This window comes from Stegodyphus dumicola, chromosome 2 (assembly GCF_044657685.1).
Source record: "Stegodyphus dumicola isolate Sdum_Otavi_A_Nest chromosome 2, ASM4465768v1".
Lineage (NCBI taxonomy): Eukaryota > Metazoa > Arthropoda > Arachnida > Araneae > Eresidae > Stegodyphus > Stegodyphus dumicola.
The window spans coordinates 155,367,531-155,387,719 of NC_140769.1; the positions used below are offsets into that span (position 1 = coordinate 155,367,531).

At 35.0% G+C, this 20,189-nt stretch overlaps 1 protein-coding gene across 2 annotated transcripts in view; it reads right to left on the bottom strand.

The window, feature by feature from the left end:
• The window catches only part of LOC118195100 (CD151 antigen-like), a 170,352-nt gene that overhangs the window by 14,277 nt on the left and 135,886 nt on the right, over positions 1–20,189 (bottom strand). Inside the window, exons 3-7 of one of the 2 annotated variants that reach the window (XM_085811351.1) lie at positions 13,107–13,316; positions 9,404–9,478; positions 5,574–5,672; positions 2,503–2,706; positions 419–502 (exon numbers count right to left, since the gene is read on the bottom strand). In XM_085811351.1, the coding sequence (XP_085667477.1) occupies positions 419–502; positions 2,503–2,706; positions 5,574–5,672; positions 9,404–9,478; positions 13,107–13,316 (672 nt within the window). Of the gene's footprint in view, positions 1–418; positions 503–2,502; positions 2,707–5,573; positions 5,673–9,403; positions 9,491–13,106; positions 13,317–20,189 lie in introns of both variants that reach the window. The other variant, XM_085811350.1, reaches the window with a different exon arrangement.

The window sequence follows — 20,189 nt, forward strand, 5'->3', positions numbered from 1 at the left end:
TTTACAACAGTTCACGGAGATTTCATGTAGCGTACGTATTATTTTCCTCAGTGAACACCGAATGCAGCTCATGATGTCATTTTTTTTTTCACACCCTTCTACAGTATCTAATACTCACTTAATTCTTTTTCGTACTAAGAATAATCTCTACTTTAATTAGAAGATTTGAAATTGATGTCAATATGAGGCTATATTTCCTTGTGTACTTTGATATAGTTAAATCTAAGAGGCTGCATTTTGTCGACTTTTGAAATTTGTATCTTACTGCTTTCTAAGAATAATTTTACAAACCTAAATTATTGGACTATTCATGTAAAATCACATTTTTCCGATTAATCCCGGAAAAAGAACAATGATAATAAAAACTATTTTTTCCAAAAAGATTTATTTTTAAGATTAAAATGAAGAATATCTTTACCTCAAGAGCTGCTATTCCACATCCAATGGCAATGAAAAGCATACTTTCATCTCTTAGAAATGCTTCCAGTTTGTATTTACAGCCCTAAAATACAATACAAACTCAATATTATTACTTTATCTTATATAATATTAAACTATTACCCGTTCAGTGAGAGTTTTGTAATTGCATTTTTTGAGTTAATCTTTCCAGATAACTTCAAATCGATTACATAATCGAAATTTTGAAGGCATAACTTGAATTTTGAAAAGAATCAAGAATGGAACACTTCGGAGGAATTAAATTAGAACGAGGAACTTCAACTGAATAAAACCATCTTTTAGCTCAGAAAGCTAATATACGGCAATTTTATATAAAGACTTTACCATTTAAACTACAGGCAAGTTAAATTTTAACCTATGTATAAGGTGTTTTGAAAAGATTCCAAATATTTCTTGACCGGTTAGTCTTAGATCCTTAATTCTTCCCCCCCCCTTCCAAAGGCGGGCACTTGCCTATAACGGCACTGACCGTTATTAGGGTCAGAATTGGTGGCCATTTTATTTTGGAGGCGCCTAATGGGTGGCCACCGTTACCTCTTATGAAGGGACAGATAATTGTGCATCCATTCCTTTTCCGGGATTCGAACCCAGGCCCTTCGCTATCATAATCAAGCTCTCCTAACCACTATACCGCCCCGTAATTCTAATTGAACACAGTTTACTTCTATGACAAAAAGAAGAATGCCCTGTTTCCTAATATAAGAACAAATATATTTCAATAAATTCAATCGAAATAGCTCTAACTTCGATTTACGAAATTAATCATTTAAGATAAGTATCCGTAATTTTAATCACTTTATAGAGTTTGATTTGCTTTGGTAGCATAAACTAGTTCAAACTTCAAATCGATTCGCAGCAAATTATTGCTTGGTTTGAAGTTAACGATAGAGATTTGAGAAGTTAAAATAACCTTTTTTATGAAATCAGAACTTTAACATCAACGCACATTTTGTGCTTAACAAACAACCACCACTTGTGGTGATGAAACTTTAACAATCAAATTCAAATTAAAACTTAATCTAGCAATCAAAGACTATGTAATTTAATTTAAATTTCGGTCGCAAAGCCGAATAATTATTATCTTAACAGAGCTGGCGAAACCTAGTAACGTGGCCTCGAGAGGCAGAAACACGCTTTGTTCTTACAAAACCCTTGACTTAATTACTCTCTAAATGATTTGTACTGGTGAGGAAACAGAAAAGGGGAGTGATAGTAAAGGCTGTAATTATAAATAACTTGTTAATTAAAATAATAATAACCATGCAACATTTTTAATGCACATTTTTAGTGCATTTGACTCATTTTTAATGCATGAATTTGTGTGCAAGCTAATAGGAAAACGTTAGTTAATAGTTGTTAATAGTTGTAAAATAGTTGTTAACGACACAAAGATTTTCATAGTCAAAGCAGTCACTTATTTAAAAAATTCCAGCTTCATACAATAAAAGTTACTTGAATTATCTAAGCTATGGAGGACACTATATAAACATTGTTTATTGTATTGCTTAAATTTAATTAAAGCTTAAATTTAATTAACACGAAATTTTAGACGAGTCCTAAAATCGACATTTGTGCAAGGGATAAAATTAATTAAAGTCTCAGAGTTTCTTAAGATGGAATCTGCATGTTATGGATTTCTTCCCTCCCAATAATGTTTACAGACTAAGAAATAGCTTACTAATCATAACTTAATTTGTAAAAGGTCTAAAATTTTAGTTTCTTAAAAGTTTTACAAAAAATTGTCATAATCGAATAACTACTTAATTTATTCTTAAAATCTAAAAATATGGATTAATGACTAACCGTTTAAAAGACATTTAATCATCTCAGCTTATTGAAATAATAACAAAAAGATTATAATTAATTAATTAAACAATTAATTTATGGAAAAAACGTTTTAAATTTAAGTTACAAGAGAGACATTTCTAGATAAACGTTCCTTACACAAAACAATTAATTTTCATATACATTTCTTGAGAGCTTAAATTTCCTTCCGTTATGGTAAGCTTTTGAAAAAAGCGAGAAATTCGGAGCTGCACTTACTGTTTGATGTCTGAAACGTTGGTTGAGACCGTCTTCTCTCTGGCATAATGTTTCGTTGATCGGCTGGGGATTAACATACGCTTCAGGTTGACCAGCATTCCTCAAAACACAACAAGTAGGACTCACATTCACATTCGAGTTGGTTTTCTGCTTCCAGGCGCTATCCTGATAATCACTTGGGTCCCGGACACCACAGCATTTGAACTAAAAGATAAAGAAATCGTTCTGAATGACTAGGTTAGAATTAAACTTCTTCTATTGTGTGAGGCAAAACGATTCAAACATTATGAAATCAAATTCGTAGTCATATCTGCTCTTCTGTTGTTAAAACTGAAATCTGTAAAAGTATATTACAAATTTTAGAATTAATTAATTTAATAATAACAGTAATAGTTGATATTTGTTAATTTGGTTTTGTAGTTCTAGAATTTCAAAAACTTAAAATGAGCAAATATAGAATATTATCTTTATCTCCCCTTTTTTTCATATTAATAACAATAAGTGTTTTTCGCAAAATTGATATTTAACTCAAAAAATGGAATATCGAATTTTCTTCCTATGTATTTATTCTATATCTGATATTTTATTTTAAATCAGAAAAAAGTATTTCTTCAGAAATTCCAACTTACCTTTCTGAATTCTCGTCTTACACCTTAAATAGCTTGTCAAAGGCGCAGATGGGTAGAATCACAGGACATTCGTTCAAAGCTCAATTTTTGGCTAAAGTGCAGAATCGCCCACTTATTTGATTGGAGCTTTTTACTAGAGTAAGAAGAATTGGATTTTTATTGATTTTCTTTGACTTTTTAAGTGAAAATAGGTCGATGTGTACATGGATACCGAGTATGTGCAATTCTTAAAAACGCGCCAAGCAGTGGGCGATTCTGCGCTTCCCCCCCCAATTTTTAATTAAAAAAATATGGAAAGCTAGAAACAGGCTCTAGCAGCATGATATTCGACTGATGAAAAAAATCCAGATTGGAATTCCTTTAGAAGCTTAGCGTTATTGCGACTCTTAACTAAAAGCCCAACATACTTTTTGTAGTTGGCCCAGAAGCGCTTATCCAGGTTCTTGAGAAATTTGAAAGGCACAGCTGAACCGAATATAATCAAATGCATGTTTAAGGAGAATGTTTTTAAGCTTTAGTAGAAATCATGATTTCATAAATACACATCAAACTGCCTGAAGAGAGAGAAATCCTTTCTGACAGAACTTCCGTTGCACTCTTCTACGACACTGTAAAAGGATTTGAAAAAATATGATGTAGTGAGCTGCTATTGCCTATTGCACGACGACCTGAAATTAAGTTGTTTACTTGAGCTGAGCTTATGCCCACTTTAACGGATTATTGTGAAAAATTAGAAAGAAAATCTCAGGCATTAAAAGAAATTGATCTTGAGATGGGTATCCTGCAAAGCTCATTCCACGCTTCTTTTCTTTCCTCAATTATGCCAACATCTTAAATTTGGAAAGCATACTGTTTATGCAGTATGCAAACGATATGGCATCACTTGGCACAACCTTTAATTTATGCATTTAAGGTCATGCCTCAAATGGATCTTGAACTGAACCCAGTTAAGTACTGGCTCGTGAACCAGAAATTAACAATAAAAACGAAAAAAAAAAAAAAAAAAACTTTTCTAGGCTGTCTTTTCTAGAATTCTTTGCCATACTGATATACAAGCAAATCATTGACACTACAGTTCTCCAGTTACTGTTTCCTATATCCTCAGATATTAAAAAGCACTGAGGCGGGTGTGCCGCAAGTTTCTCTCTTCGCTCTATCACTCTTCTCAGTTTATGCCCGTATACCAAATACAAAGAACATACTAATACAATAAGTCAACAATATAGCCCTACACGCAAAACACGCTGCATGCATTTAATAAATACAGACATCTTTCTATACCTCATTGAAACAAATCAATGACACTGTAGTACTCAAAAATTTTGCAGTAAAGTATTCAAGAGTGTTTCTTGTTGTAAAGGGTGGCCCAGAAGTCACTTTACATTTTGAAAATTAAATATCTTTTTTTCTATTAATATATTTCTTTTTCTCTTTTCAGAATTAAAAAATATAATCCCTGGAAATTTTTGGCATGGATAAGTTTACAACAGAACAACGAGTGAAGATAATTGAATTTTACTTTGAAAATGGACGGTCAATTGTTGCAACGCAAAGATATGCGCCATTTTAATGTTCGACATCCCCCTAATAGGCCTGCAATAAGGAACTTAGTGACGCGTTTTCAAGGTTCAATTAGTGCAATCTTTAAAACCAGCAGACTTTCAGAAACGAGTAAATTATGCTGTCAGGTTTCAGAGAACTGCAAGAAATGACAATGAGTTTATTCACAAGTTGATCATGGGAGATGAAGCTCATTTCCATTTAAATGGACATGTGAATAAGCAAAAAATAAAAAAGAATTAATTAAATACAGTCATTTAAGAAAAAGTTATTTAATTTTCAAAATGTAAAGTGACTTCTGGGCCACCCTATAAAACTTACTTTCAAAAATTATCATTTATCCTGAAGACAAGGCTCACAAGGTTCTTGCGAGTGCTAACCCAATAACCGGATGTCGTTGCAAGTCAACTGTACAGACGAAAAGGCCCAAATATATATTTCCCAAATTAAGCCGATAATGCTCTCCACTATTCCCGTCTGGATAACTAAGTTGAACAGGCATTATTTTCAGAAACTTGAAAAGAAACATTTGCGAAATATTTCAAACTAGTTCCACTTCGTTAAGTATATTATCACTTATGTCAGTCAAAAGATGGAATGTACTCACAAAGACTAGCTTACTATTCCCGAAATTTATGAGAACTGTCAGAACTACAGACATAAGTTAAAGAGGGATCCCACGAAAATGTGTTGAATATTATGCAACTGCAAACAAATGAAGTCATTCGTTCGACATGGACATGAGAAAAGAGAAATCATTAGGATAAAATTCTTCGAGAAGCAAGCATATAGAAAAGATCAAATTGCCTCATTAAGATGCTTCTATTATTTTATTAAAAGAAAGGAATTTCAGATTCATAATTTCGTTTTTCTTAATCTTACCTTCGTTTGGGCAAGATCGAAAGCTTGCGTAACTGGCTGATCCACGCCGTATTTTGTCTTTAATGTCTCCTTTAGCTTTCCCTCCATTTCTGAAACACCCTTTAAAAAAGAAAAAATGGCATTTTAAATGATAACATGAAACTGAAAAGCAGAGATTTCAAACAAGTAATAATGAAATCTGTACACACAGCTTATGCTCTGAATTTAAAAGATAGCTTATATCTATATTGATCTCACATAGTATTTCCTCTTAGCCTATCAAATACTCTTATTTCTGTTTAGAACGGATTAAATTATTTTTTCCGTAGATAAAGAGTTATTGCAGATTTGCGCATGATTTATAACGAATGTACAGCTGCCTCTTTTTTCCGCCCTGATCTGTACACTGGTCAGCATTGCAAGCTGCCTTATCTCTAGGATCGGACTCGAAACCCAGAGAAGGCTTTTATGTTTTTAGCTTAGATGGGGGAAGCAGATGGAGGTAACTAAAATAGACAACGAGCCGAAAGTTCTCTTGGTGGCAGGTTAAGAGCAGAGGGATCCGTCTTACGAGAGAATCTTTTCCAAAAATGAGACGGAACTAGTAGTACTGTCACCAGTAAGATGCCTAAGGCTCATGCCAAAGACAGATGCAATTCTGCGCCGTGGATACAATAAATGTTTTCCTATTCTAAATATTGCGCTTGTAAAGGAAATACATTAGAACTCCAACTATCTGAATCAACTGAGACTGGATCCCATTCGGATAATTGGATTTTTTCCGAAGAAACGGCTTACGTACACTTTAATTAATACTGTATGTACAAAATGGAAGAAAAAACATTTTTTTTAAGAAAAAGAGGTTTTAATTAATTAAAATGGAAAGGCTACACTTTTACGTGCATGTTATATAGTGTACTGGTACAGTACTTACAAGTGATGAAAGTCATTGCTCGCTGAACATCTCGGTCAAAATAAGCTGTTTGACGGACACCGTGCCTGCACTTGAAATTTCTTAGCCAGCTGTTACGTGTTTTAAAAGATGAACAACCAAGCTTCTGAGATAAGATCTTAGCTTTTTCACAAAGAATCGGACCCGGAATTGGGTTTTTCATAGAACGTTCCTGCAAAAACTATTTGAAAACGACATCTTCTAAATTTTTGGTTGTTGCTGCCTTCACTGATTTTCTTGAAGAACTTCCGTCTTCGTTTTCAATCAGTGACACGAAGTTTAAAAGTATAGGTTCGCTCCTTTTAATGTCTGAATTCGTTGATTGTCGAACATTAAGTTTACAGCTTAATTTTTTTCTTAAATTCTGAAAGCGATTCGGATAGTCGGAGTTCGGATAATTGGAGTTGTACTGTACTTTCGAACCAAAGTATTCATATACAATATTCAGTATTTCCTTTTCCTGTATCAAAGTAGGAAATGAGAATGGAAATGCAAAATAAATAAAAAATATAAGAAGTTTTTATACTAATATAAACTGAATGAAACAATCACCTTTTATAAAAAACCATAAATAAATTAAATAATGATATTTAATATTCATTCATTATTTAGAAAATAATGCAAGAAATATCTCAGTTTTTCTTTTTAAATGTTTTTTTATTTGATAGAAGCTTGTTAACAACCGGATGGATAAAGTAACTAAATGCGGTAATTTTCTTTTCAACTTGACTGTTTAAAATCTAGAAAAACCCAAATTTAGTGAGTGTCGGTGTTGATTATCAGGAACCAATGAATAAAACCATTAAATATTGATACAGTTTCGTTGCAAATTCGAATTACTTTTACAATAGTTTATTATCTTTAACTGAAAATTTCAAATTTTATATTTGATATTCATTTTATAAAGAACATATAGAGTCTCGTAATCTTTGGCAACATAAACTACCGAGTTTTAGAAAGACCGTAGAGGAATTATCCTCAGGTCTTAGGATCCGGATAAGTCAAAGACGGGTGTAAATGACCCTTTATTCAATCACAAAGAGCTCGCAGACGATCCCACGGTAACAGGGTAATTTAAATGTAGACTCTGACTCGTAGAAGCCGGCGGAACAAACTTAATCGTTAGAAGCACTCAGCGCCACAGAATCAAATTGCTAAGTCAAAATAACAACTAACACTCTCTAAAATCAACTTCCGAAACCTTCGCTTAAATAAAACTTCTTTCTTCCTCTAATTTGAACAACCGTGCGCTAACTGATTAAAATTCTGGCAGGAAAGTGTGGGTGAAAAAGAGAGTGATAAGAAAGTTGCTTTAACTAAAAATTAACTATCAGTCAAAATAAATGAATCTCCACAAACAATATCCCGTATTTTAAAGAAATATCATTTCTTCTTTGGAAGAAACATTAAATACACCCCGTTATCTGAAATGCATTTAGAATTTTTTCTATTAAATTAATATCAAAAGAGCTTTTTGGTTGTCATTTGTTGCATCTTAGATCTACCTTAACATTTTTATTTTCTTCGCAAACTATTCTTTCCTTAACAAAATTCATTAATCTCGATCCTTTACTAATATTTATAAAACTAAAAATTTTAGCCAAAGTAAGGTCAAATATTTCATTTAATTATTTTTCTTATTTTACATCATAAACGAAGTAGACTAACTGACGTTTATTTTCATGCTTTGCAAAGTAACTGCAAATTTAAATTGTCACATCTTGTATATTTCTCTGTATTTGCTAAATCTTATTTCTTTTAACCGTTTGTACTTGGAATCTCGCAGCTGACCTACCAACAACTAGACGGCATTTGTTGGAGAAAACGTAGATAACGAAATTATAGAATAAAATTTATCAAATATCTATAAACTTAGTAGAGGTCTCGTTTTATACCGTTTTATACATTAATATGAACTGCTTTCAGTTTTGAACATCTGTTTCGTTTAAGATAACAGACTTGGTCTTGCATATCTGTGCTATCAAACTACAGTTCAGTTCAGTTCAGTTAACCAGTAGGAAAGGGGCACCCAGACCTAGCAAGCTCTATTGGCTGCTTTAACACAGTCAAATGCCCCCAGCCCCTAGAGGCGATCCGAGGAGGCATACCCTCGGCCAGGGGGACACCTTTTATTTCACAAAGTGTAGGTTTTAGAAACACATGTCAGCAGTGGACGGCCACGCATCTACCGCAAAGAGAACAAACAACAATATTTGACATCAACCATACTCCAGTGTTGACTAAGAGGAGTCAAACAAGAACGGCCCAAGGACAACTCTCGATATCAAACCATGTAACGTCTCCCACAACCAAGGGGCAGACAAGACAGTACCATATGGTCCCTGCCGAGCATGAACATACCACCGTATAAACGATGGTTCTAATCACTGTGAAGACTTAATTTTACTCGAGAAGTCGAGCCTCTCTATATACAGATCTAGCCAGTACGCCAGGATTGCTAGTCCTAGTCGATCCCCGAGAAGTGGTTATCAAACTACAAAATACTCTTCGGAGAGTACAATGAAATCTATTTTACATATGCGAAAGTTCTTTTATCCTTTTATTCAGAATGGATCGCCGTGTGAATGAATTTCACTTGTGTTCTCTTAGGATTTAACACAACCTTTTTAGCAGGAAATATTAAGGAAACCTGCATATTTCAAAACGTTCTGCTGGCGTAATTTTAGCCTATGTATATGTCTCCTTTACAGGATATCTTACACAGGGTACTTAAACACAACATCCGAGAAGTAACTTAGAGTTAACATGTCCTCTCAGAAGAGATACCTCAGAGCAAGGATAAGTAATAAAATTATCAAATACATATTAATAACAAAAAGTATGCGAATTTGTAAAAACTAGACTACAAAATACTATTGCATTGACGTTAAGTACTCACTTTGTCTTGGAAAATAATGGCCATGACTCCAACAGCTAGTTCAGATCCAAGAATTATGAACAGGAATATGAAGTACTGAAAAAAACTCTTTTTTATTAATATAACAATATCGTAGTTTATTAAATGGAACCATATACATTAAACTCTTCTATAGTTTTGCCAGAAATTTGGATTTGGTTTACAGCCAAGCACTTAAAGGCTGTCTGCAAAACGTTAACATGGAAGAAAACACGAAAAGAAAATAAGGATTAATTAGAGCATAGTTATTCTACAGAATACCTAAACATTTTACAGAGTGCCGAAAACTGGCCGGCAAGGTATGAAACGATTAAACGTTTCACACATTGCCTAGGCCTTCTGTAGAATGCCAGATGAGAAACCGATAAAGTTTGAAACAGATCTCCATATTATATGTAATGTCTAGAGAAAGTATACGTATGATAATTCGTGCAGTATTTTGGTAGTTGTAACGAGTGTAACAGAGAATAGTTTCTGCAAACTTGAAAATTCTGAAAGAATCTTAAAACAACTATAAACGAGATCACAGTTTGTTTCATGTTCTAAGAATTTGCTTAGAACTGAAGATATTCCTGACCACGAACTTTCTTTCTGATCTTTTGCAATTGATCAGTCCGAAGAAAGTCGCCAATGATTCATCAAGTGTATGTATGAAACAAAGTGCCGAAATATGAAATGTATTTGTGTGAAAAAAGAAATGAAGTCTGTTCCAAATGTCATTCAAGTTTCCCATGTTGCAATAAATAAATTAATTTTAATTTATTATTCTTTTTTTGAAAATTTTATTACCTTTAATAATAAAAGCATAAATTTTCTTTCGTACAACTTTCATTTTTATAAAAGCTTTTTAATGACATTCTTTCATTATTTTTTCAAAATAACATTTATATCTTTGAGGAATGAATGTCTTTTAAATAATAGCCTAATCACGATCTTTGCTTTCATACTTTGCCTAAAGAGCATTTGTCATCCAATAGATCCCAGCCTGGGTATTATATACAGGGTGATTCGCTACCAGACCGACAAACTTTTAAGGTGTGTAGGGGGTACAGAGACGACTAGGAATCACATAGGAATGCAAGGTCGCAAATGCCATAGTTGCGAGCTATGGTGCAAAAAAGCAGAGAAAAAAGAACAGAAAGAGCAACACATTAATGGGACAACATTTTATTGAAAGAATGTACTGCAACAGGTGTTCGAAATTACGGATCAGAAGTCGTCTGATAGACTTGACAGCAGCGTTGCATGGAATTCCTACGTTCTGAAAGAGTCCTGGCATTTCACGTATCCTCTCGGCAGCTACAGATGTTCGAGCGACGAGATTTTCAACTGAAGAAGCGGGCGTCTCGTACAACAAACTCTTCATGTAACCCTAGAAGAAGAAATCCAAGCATGATAGATCCGGTAATCTGGCAGGCCAATGAACCGAGCCACCATGACCTATCCACCGCCTCACCTTCCGAGCCACACGCGTGTATTCTACTCCCCCGGGAAACGGATAGTAACGACTATGACGGCTATCCGTTTCTGTTAGCTGGATCGTTGTTCACGCGATATTCCGTTCAGCGTCATCTACTGCAAGACTGCCGAGAGGAATCTTCCAGAACGTAAGGAATTCCATGCAGCGCCGCTGTCAGGCCTGCTGACGAGTTCTGGTTGTAATTTCGAATACCTGTTGTAGTGCAACCTTTCAATAAAATGTTTTCTCTTCCATTAATGTGTTGTTCTTGTTCTTTTTCTTTGCATCATAGTTCAACTACTATGTTTGCAACCCTGCATTCCTATGTGATCCAAAGTCATCTCTGCACCCTGCGAGTTTGTCGGTCTGGTAGCGAACCACCCTGTATAATGCCTAGGTAAAATATACAACAATTCTCATACTTCATAATTTGCTTAAAAACGCCAGGCATTCTATAAAATGCCTAGGTATTCTAGGCTCAAGCTTTGACAAAGAAAAGAAATGAGAGAATTATATAAAATGAAACTGAAATACACTGGTGCGCAAAAATTAAGGACGAAGTCGAAAAATTAGCATATCAGCTGAACGGAGAGGCAGAGCGGACAGAAAGACCAATCAGGAGATTAAGTAAGGTGATGTACGGTAGCACATGCGCAGATATGCAGGCAGACGTAATGGGGGGAGTGTCTGAGTAGTATAAAGCATGTTGTCGGTGTAAGATCAGTATTTCTGGCAAAGAGATTGCACGCCGTATAGCAGTTAAAATCACACCGAGTTGCTGCCTCAGCGAGAAATGGCGAATAATCAATCTGTTAGACGACATCTGGATGCTTTTACCCGAGGTCGAATCATTGGGAAGTTGGAGGAAGGCCGCAGTGTGACAAGTGTGGCTGCAGAGTTCGGAATTGCTCACAGCGTCGTTTCACGACTTTGGAGACAATTTCAAACTACAGGAACAGCTATCCGAGGGTTTAGTAGTGGTCGTCCACGAGGAACCACACCCGCAGATGACCGGTATATTGCCTTACAGGCCAGAAGAAACAGGTGGCAGACAGCGGGAGAAATCGCTAGACACACGACACAGGCGACTGGACGACCGATATCGCGTTTTACCGTGGCCAGAAGACTGCACGGTGGTGGTCTGTTTGCACGACGCCCTGTACGGTGTGTACCTCTAACGCCTGCCCATCGGAGAAGGCGTTCTCTGTGGTGCCGGGAACACCGGAATTGGAGAGACAATGAATGGGGACGAGTACTCTTTACAGATGAGAGCAGATTCAGTCTGAGTAGCGATTCTCATCGGATACTCATCTGGAGAGAGCGGGGAAGCCGCAATCATCCCTCGAACATCATTGAAAGAGACAGGTATGGAGGTGGCGGTGTTCTCGTTTGGGAAGGCATCATGCTTGGTAGTCGTACAGACCTTCACATCTTCGACGCAGGTTCAGTCAACGGGACCCGTTATTGTAACGAGATTCTTCTTCCATATGTGCGTCTTTTTAGAGGCGCTATGGGTCCGCAGTTCCTTTTCATGGACGACAATGCACCATGTCATCGCACAGTAGCTGCCGAACAGCTCTTAGAGAGTGAGGATATTGAACGTATTAATTGGCCGGCACGATCTCCGGATCTCAATCCCATAGAGCATGTATGGGATTTTCTAGGCAGACGCTTGGCAGCTCGTACCTTACTACCAGTAACGATTCCGGAGCTTCGATTGGCGCTGCAAGACGAATGGGCAGCAATGCCTCAACAACTTATTGACACCCTCATTCTCAGCATGGGCAGACGCTGTGAAACCTGCCTAGCAGTCAGGGGAGATCATATTCCCTATTAAAGACCGGATGTTTCTTGCTGGACACCCATCACAGGGATGTTTCGGCCTTCAGTCGCATTGCGCTCCATGCTATTTTTCAATAAAACTTCTTTTTATCCCTCTGATTTCTCTTTTTGTAAGTGTTGCTTACATTACTCATGTCCTTACATATTGGGGATCTTACGGTATTAAATGTGTTGATTTGGAAAGCTTTTGTAGAAAGTTATATTGAAAAAAAAAGTCTCGTCCTTAATTTTTGCACACCAGTGTATATCTAATATGTTGATTGTACACACTTTTATAAAATGTTAAAAGATTTCAAAATTTCATGCTATGTTTCATAGAAAAATTGCTTTTAATGTTCTTCTAATCATGGCATAAATAACTTACATAAAAAAGTAGAAACTTACCGCGACTAGCATGCATTTATTTTCTTGCATAGCACCGCAGCAACCGAAGAAGCCAACGATGAAAACAAGGCCTCCAATTCCTATGAATGCAAAGGCCAAGTATTGAATGTGTGCGTAGTTATCGTCTACCTGGAAAAGCCTGAAGAGTGTGGATTTTTCCTCTTCTATGAGGATAAAAATGCCGAAAGCTATCAGGGCACATCCAGAAAGCTAAGGGAAAGAAAAAAAGACGGTTGGTTAATGGTTGATGGTTCTATTTAGTCTTCTTTTCCTCTCCTCCCCACTCAGCTCACAAAGTTACAAACATTTTGCGATAAAATCCACAAACGTGGAGGAAAAGAATGTAGCAAAGGAGATTTAAGAGCAAATATGGGACAATGTTATAAGGAATTAAAAGTATACTCATATCTTCAAAAATGTTACGTGCTAAGACATAAGTAAAAGCAAAAAAAACTTGGTAAGCAGCTTTTGATATTTGGTTATTCTATAAGATCTATCAGTTCAGGTCAGTTATGTCGTTGTAGAAATGTTGTTCCTACTCTTTATTCGAATTCAAAACAGAAATGCTCCATTAGATTCACGCCAAGTGAATTTTGGTTTTAGGCAGAGAACGACTGTGACATTTTTCTCACTGCAAAAATTTGCCAGGATGTAATCGTCTTCTAGGTTTAGGTATGAGAATGAGACTTTTTAACTTTGAAATTCATATCCGTAATAATAAGAGAAATTATGTCTTTGGACATTGCAGAGAAGGCCAGGTACTGATCTTTGGTACCAAAAAGACGTGACATTAAAATTCCTCGACGATGGCTCGTCGAGTAAGTTTAATTTTATAGGCAGTAAGTACTGCATAGCGGAATGAATTTATCAACATTCATATTTCGGGGATGCTCGTACAAGGAAGATCTATTAACCTTGTAAATGTAATGCATTTGGAAGAAAAAAGTACGCACGAATCTGCTCAAAAATACATATGATGAAAACTTAGATGCTAAAATACGTGAAGTTAAAACAGTTACAAGCAATATCGATATTTAGATGGCAGCATTATTTGGCGAATTTTCAGAATTTTCAAAGTGCTGTTTCCCGTGTCCCCTAATGATCGATTCTTGATACAAAAATAATACAATAAAAGCAATAATCGAGTAGATACATGCAGAACCTTAAATTGAATGTTTTTGTACGCATTTGTTAATCAAAGTTTCAGTAATATTATAGTTTATTTATTAATTACGATTAGAATTTTGTCAATGCTAACTTAATGAGGTTAAAAAGCAAGGAAAAAGTTAAGATTTGAGAAACGAAATGATGAAAAACACTTTTTTCCCCAAGAAAAATGTAAGCTCGTGCTGTGTAAACGATATATATGTCAAATAACAATGAGGACGTTGTTTCTGTATTAAATATATGGTACAGATGACTTTCCTTGCTAAGAATGTGTCTTCCATAATGATTTGGCCGAGCGGTAAAGACGCTGAACACTGGTAGTTCGATCCGAGGTTTGAATCCCGCGAAACGGGCTGGCTGCTTGGGCATTTTCGTGGTTTTCCCCATGTGTAACGTGTATACGAGCCAGTTTCCCTTACAAAGTCCTCCACGAAGGCATCTATCCCTTTAGGCAGATAGCCCTCGTTTGCTTTGCCATAATTGAATAATCCAATCCAATCTATAATGATTTGGATTTGTAGAAAACATATTTTTTTTTTTTTTTTAAATTTCTAGTGCATAAAATACCTTTGGAAACTTTTCCTTAAACGACAAAATACAAGTGAAATGCAGCATATAAATATGTAAGGTAGCAAAAGCAGAATTTAAACAACAAAAATTTTAAATAAAAAAGAAAAGAGTGAAGAATATGATGAAGAAAATCTCAATGTGATCTTGAGTTTTTGAATAATGCTTAAACACAGAACTCCTTATTGTAGCGGCACAAAGAAGGAAATCATCACCTTCATGAACCCAGAATTGCAGAAGGGACAATTTCGATAATTCAGGATTATCGAAGTCAAAAATAAATAAATTCTTTGGTTTTCAAACTTTGCGGCGAAACTAACCGAATGAGATAGCTATGGTCTGTATATTACATATATCTTTCGCAACTTCAACATGTATTTTCCACTGGCTCCACGTCCACAGATTTGAATAATGCAACTGTGGGTTTTAATATTTCAGACGCAAAGAATAAGTAGATGTTTAATTGTTTCAAAATGTTTCAAGACTGTGTACTTCACAAATTATGCCGTGAAGAACTCTTTAAAGAAAACTGATTCGCATCCACTCCACATAGGGAGAAAAGCACAAAATTCTTTGCGAAAACTTCTATTGCATTCAATATCTGGGAGATTATACATGGGTCCTCAATTATTAACCGAATTTGTCTGGCGGGTAGTCTTGCAAGTAACATACGTTCTGTGTCATTCAGAAGTTTGTAAGGAGTTATTTGGTACTTTTCCGTTTCGCCGGCGCAAACGATAAAGTCGCCAACAATGGTACAACTGATACCAAACGGAATAGCTTCGCTGGTAACAATTTACGCCTCATTTTCAAAACAAGTCGCAGACATTCCTTATCAGATTGATTGTTTCTTTCAATAATGGCATACAATTACATAGAATTGTTACATGATAGTTAAATTTTATGCTCCAAGACCATTCGCTGTAACTAAGTGAATTAGAATGCAATCACACCGCTCACCCGAAAATATAAAATAGGCAAAATCAAGGGTTAAATTCATCCATTCTAATGAGAATGCACTAGCGAAACTTGTATTCCAAATTAAAATTTAACTTAAAATTAATGTAGATAATTACTGAGAGAATTAGATTTTGTAGCGTAGTTTACATGAAAGGAGATCATGTGATACGAACCGGCGAATCAGGATGTTGAACCATGAAAGCATAGTAAATTCTTAAATTAACGTCTTTTTACAAATTTATTGTCTTAATTTATTGGCTTTTTACAAAATTTTAAACTATATTAAAATGTTTATGCCTTCAAAATAAAAAATTTTTAGAACTAACGTTTGTTAATATTTTTTACGTGTACAATGTATGTTGTCGCCAACAAAGTCTGCTTGGCGAGATTTGCGCCGGCAAAACGGAAAAGTAGCAGTTATTTATTTTTATTTAATCAGTTATTTAATGTTCAGTAATTTTACGCTATTTTCCTTTACCGTTGACCTGCCAGGATACTAATTTTAGTTCACGCGCATTCAAACGAGGTGGATAGAGATAGCATTTTAAAGGAAGGTTTTAAATTGTTTAGTGAGAACTTGTTCCGCCTGCTGAAGGTCACGTTATGAGTTGGAAATTTTTAACAGCAGTCTGCGATCTTGCGTTATTCTTGGCATTTGTGCTGGAGTGACGATATAAATGCTGGTTAGCTTGTAAGCACAAGAGCTTTCTGTTAAATAACTGAGTTTTAATAAAACGGTCTTTTATACCCTTCTTACGTTCTCTGTCTTCTTAGTGGACATAGCGATAAGTCACTTAGCTTCAGCCTGAGTCTCGATTTGGTTCATGCTTCCCAAGAAAGTGAGACTTTACGAGCTTTATATTTTTTTTTATATTTTTGTATGCGATAAACATCTGGTTGAGACCAGAGTTAGTCATATATGGTACAGAGAGCTTCCTGAGTTCTTGACTGTCTCAGAACTTGGTCTTTCAGCAAAATCACTAATTTCTCTCAACCTTCTTTGTACTGGATCAATGACACCTTGAAGAACGTTAAAATATTCGGTCTACCGTAAAGTTCTGTCCGTTTCTATGACAACAAGTTTCGACACGTAAGCATATGCTTATCTGGCGCATGTTGGGCTCTCAATTTTATCGCTTAATATACAAATACTGAAGTAGCAAATTAACTAAAACAAAGTTGATTCACATTAGTCTTAAGTGTGAAGCGATAGTGTACCCATGGCTACCGATAAAGCTCATTTATGCCTCTCTATTTTATATGAATTTCAACAAAAGCATGTAGAAATTTATTGAAAGTGTTGGGTGAAGGTACATTTTCTGATAGGACATGCAAAAGATGGTTCGAAAAATTTAAAACAGGTGATTTCGATCTTTCTGATAAGCCACTTTCACGGCGGCGATCTTTGATCGATGACGATGTTGTCAAGACCATGTTGTGAAGCAAGATCCTTCTCTGAGAACATCGGAAATTGCAGAAAGGCTTAATTCAGCTCAGAAAACCATTTCGGACCATATTCGGAAGATAGGCCTGGTGTGGAAATACCCAAGATGAGTGCCACATGAATTAAGTCAAAGGAATTTGGATAATTGAGTTGTCATATGCATATCTCTGCTTGCTCGGAACAAAACTGAGCATTTCTTGAATCGAATGATAACTGGGGATGAAAAGTGGATTACCTACGAAAACATCGTATGGAAAAGGGCATATTGTGAACCCGGGAAACATAGCCCTTCCACCTCTAAACCAAATTTGACTCTGAATAAGAGAATGTTGTTCATATGGTGGGACATTCGAGGACCAATACATTATGAGCTTTTAAAACCGAACGAAAAGCTCAGTTCGGAGAAGTATTGTCAGAAACTGGATAACTTAAAGACAGCAGTCCAAGAAAAGAGGCCGGCGATGTAGACTAGGAAGGACATCATACTGCATCATGATAATACCAGGCCACATGCTGTTTTGGGGATTTGTCAAAAAACTGCTCAACTAGGCTAGCAACTTCTGTCGCATTCACCATATTCCCTGGACTTAGCACCCTTCGACTATCACTTCCTTTTGTCCTTACAAAATTTTTAGAAGGACAAAAAATTCAAAAATGGAGAAGATATCAAATGAGCACTGATTCAATTTTTCGCATCAAGAGATACAACATTTTTCAAAAATGGGATATACAAATTGCCCTCACGTTGTCTTGAAGTCATTAATAATAATGGCAATTATATTATTTAATAACGTTTATTGACGGTAAGAAAAATTTGTATTATGTTTTATAAGGTATTTCTCCCACTTTCCTAGCGTCCTTCGTGGTGTAGTGGTTCTGCACGCTGGGCCGGTATTTCCAGAGGTCCGTGGTTCGATTCCCGGCAAAGGCGGTTGCTAATTTTTTCTCTCTCTGGCTTCTAAAAAATCCTAATGTTTCTAGTTTTATTCCAAAACGGATAAAACTTTCCGTTAAACCGCATATTACGAACATGTCGCCTGTGAATTTTTATTTTCGGATTTTGAAATAATTTCTAATCATTTCTAGGTCAATAAGTTATATCCAGATATCGCAAATCTTTAAACATAGCAAGTAAGCAGGAATAAAATGTGGCAATTAGAATTTGTTATTCTGTTTGCTTCTTTTTGATTTTATCGATAGATGCATTTTTATTCATTATCGATCAAACCATCAAAAATATTTTCTTTTGTAATATGAAACGTCAGTCTTCATTTCCAAAGATCGTATAATTGTTTATTTGGATCGATTTATTAGATGCGAAATTGAGCGTATTTTGTTTAAAAATGCTATTTTTTTAAAAATTATTTCAAAATTCGGATTGTTATCCTTAAAGCTGTATTCCTGATACGAATAGCCGTGTGTTTTTTTTTTCACTCTTTTTGATAACACAGTTTGTTATCTCTCTTTGAAACCACAAAAGACTTTCACATTGCGATACATGAAATGTTCTTCGTTCTAACAAATGAACTAATAAATTATTCTTTGCTTAGCATTCTTGGAATTATGACTATAAATTTTAATTTTCTTCTATGAAAACTATTCAAGAGCTTCCATAATTGTTGAATTGCATTTTCGTAAAATTTTCTGTATGTATCAGAATCTTTCCAATTTGGTTAGAATTTTAAGCCCCTATTTGCACTGAATTACTTACTTCTTGTTTATTTCAGTCTTATCTTTCCATTAAATTAATTATTAAGGTTTCTAATTCGATTGACATGTTATTTTCTTTTTATGTCTTTCTTATCATGTTGTTTATTGATCATTGATCTATTAAGTGGTTAAAATGAGAGTACGATTTAAATTATTGATTATAACATCCATTCTTCGCTAATTTGCCTTCACTTTATCTCTCTGCATGTCTTAGCGAACCAATACGGCTGGCAAAATTTAACTTTCACTTTAAAGTAGCAATGTTGAAAATGAAATAAAAATAAGTATTTTAATAGAATTAAAGGCCTAAGAAAGGCTGACACAATTAAACTAAAGAAGAAAATAAAAATATACAAAAATATAAAAAACTCAAACATGAAAGCTTTCAGATTTTACATTACGCCCAAAGGGGCATTTATTTTTTAACGTCTTGTGTGCTACCTTTATTTATTAAATATCATGTTTTTCGAACTTAAGCCATAAAATTCAATTCAATAGCAATATCACAAAATAATTTTAAAATGAGCATATCTTTAGAGTTTCCAATACACAGTCTCGCGCGCTGGAGATAAAAATGTTTTTTCTGTACGACGTTGCCATTGCTCGTTTTGAAACCTTTGAATTCGTTAATCAAAAATTCATTAGAGTGTTACAAAATATGAAATCGATAATAAAACAAATTTCAAGTTCCAAATCTGAGTTTCCAGATGCCCATATTCGGTGGAAGATTAGGTTATTCAAAATTTGATGGCTCTAGGTATCGTTGTTTTATCACAATGGGAGAAACATACATACATTTATGCAGATTCTTCATTATTTAATTTCTTTAAATATAACACAGGGCAATAATATTTGATGGCAACAATTTGGAAAGTGAAAAGGAAATTTAAAGTTTCCGACACAAAATGCCAAAACGAAATTAATAGCCTTTCTGAGCTAATGGCCTTAGAGCTAGAAAGGAAATAATATGTAACGAAAGTTCTAGATCAAAGTCGAATCACTCATAATCCAAAAGACGAGATGCATGGCTTGGAGGGTTTTCTATAAATTTTAATTAAACTTAATATTTACATATATACAATGTATGCTAAAATGCCTGAATCGAATATTTAATGCTCAAAAGGCAAGAAATAGTTCCAGCTAAAATCTCAATCGAATTCTATTGCGTAGTGCATCGAAATTCTACCTTCAAGAAGAAGAATATTTTTTCAAGTCACGTGTTCAGAAGGGGAAAG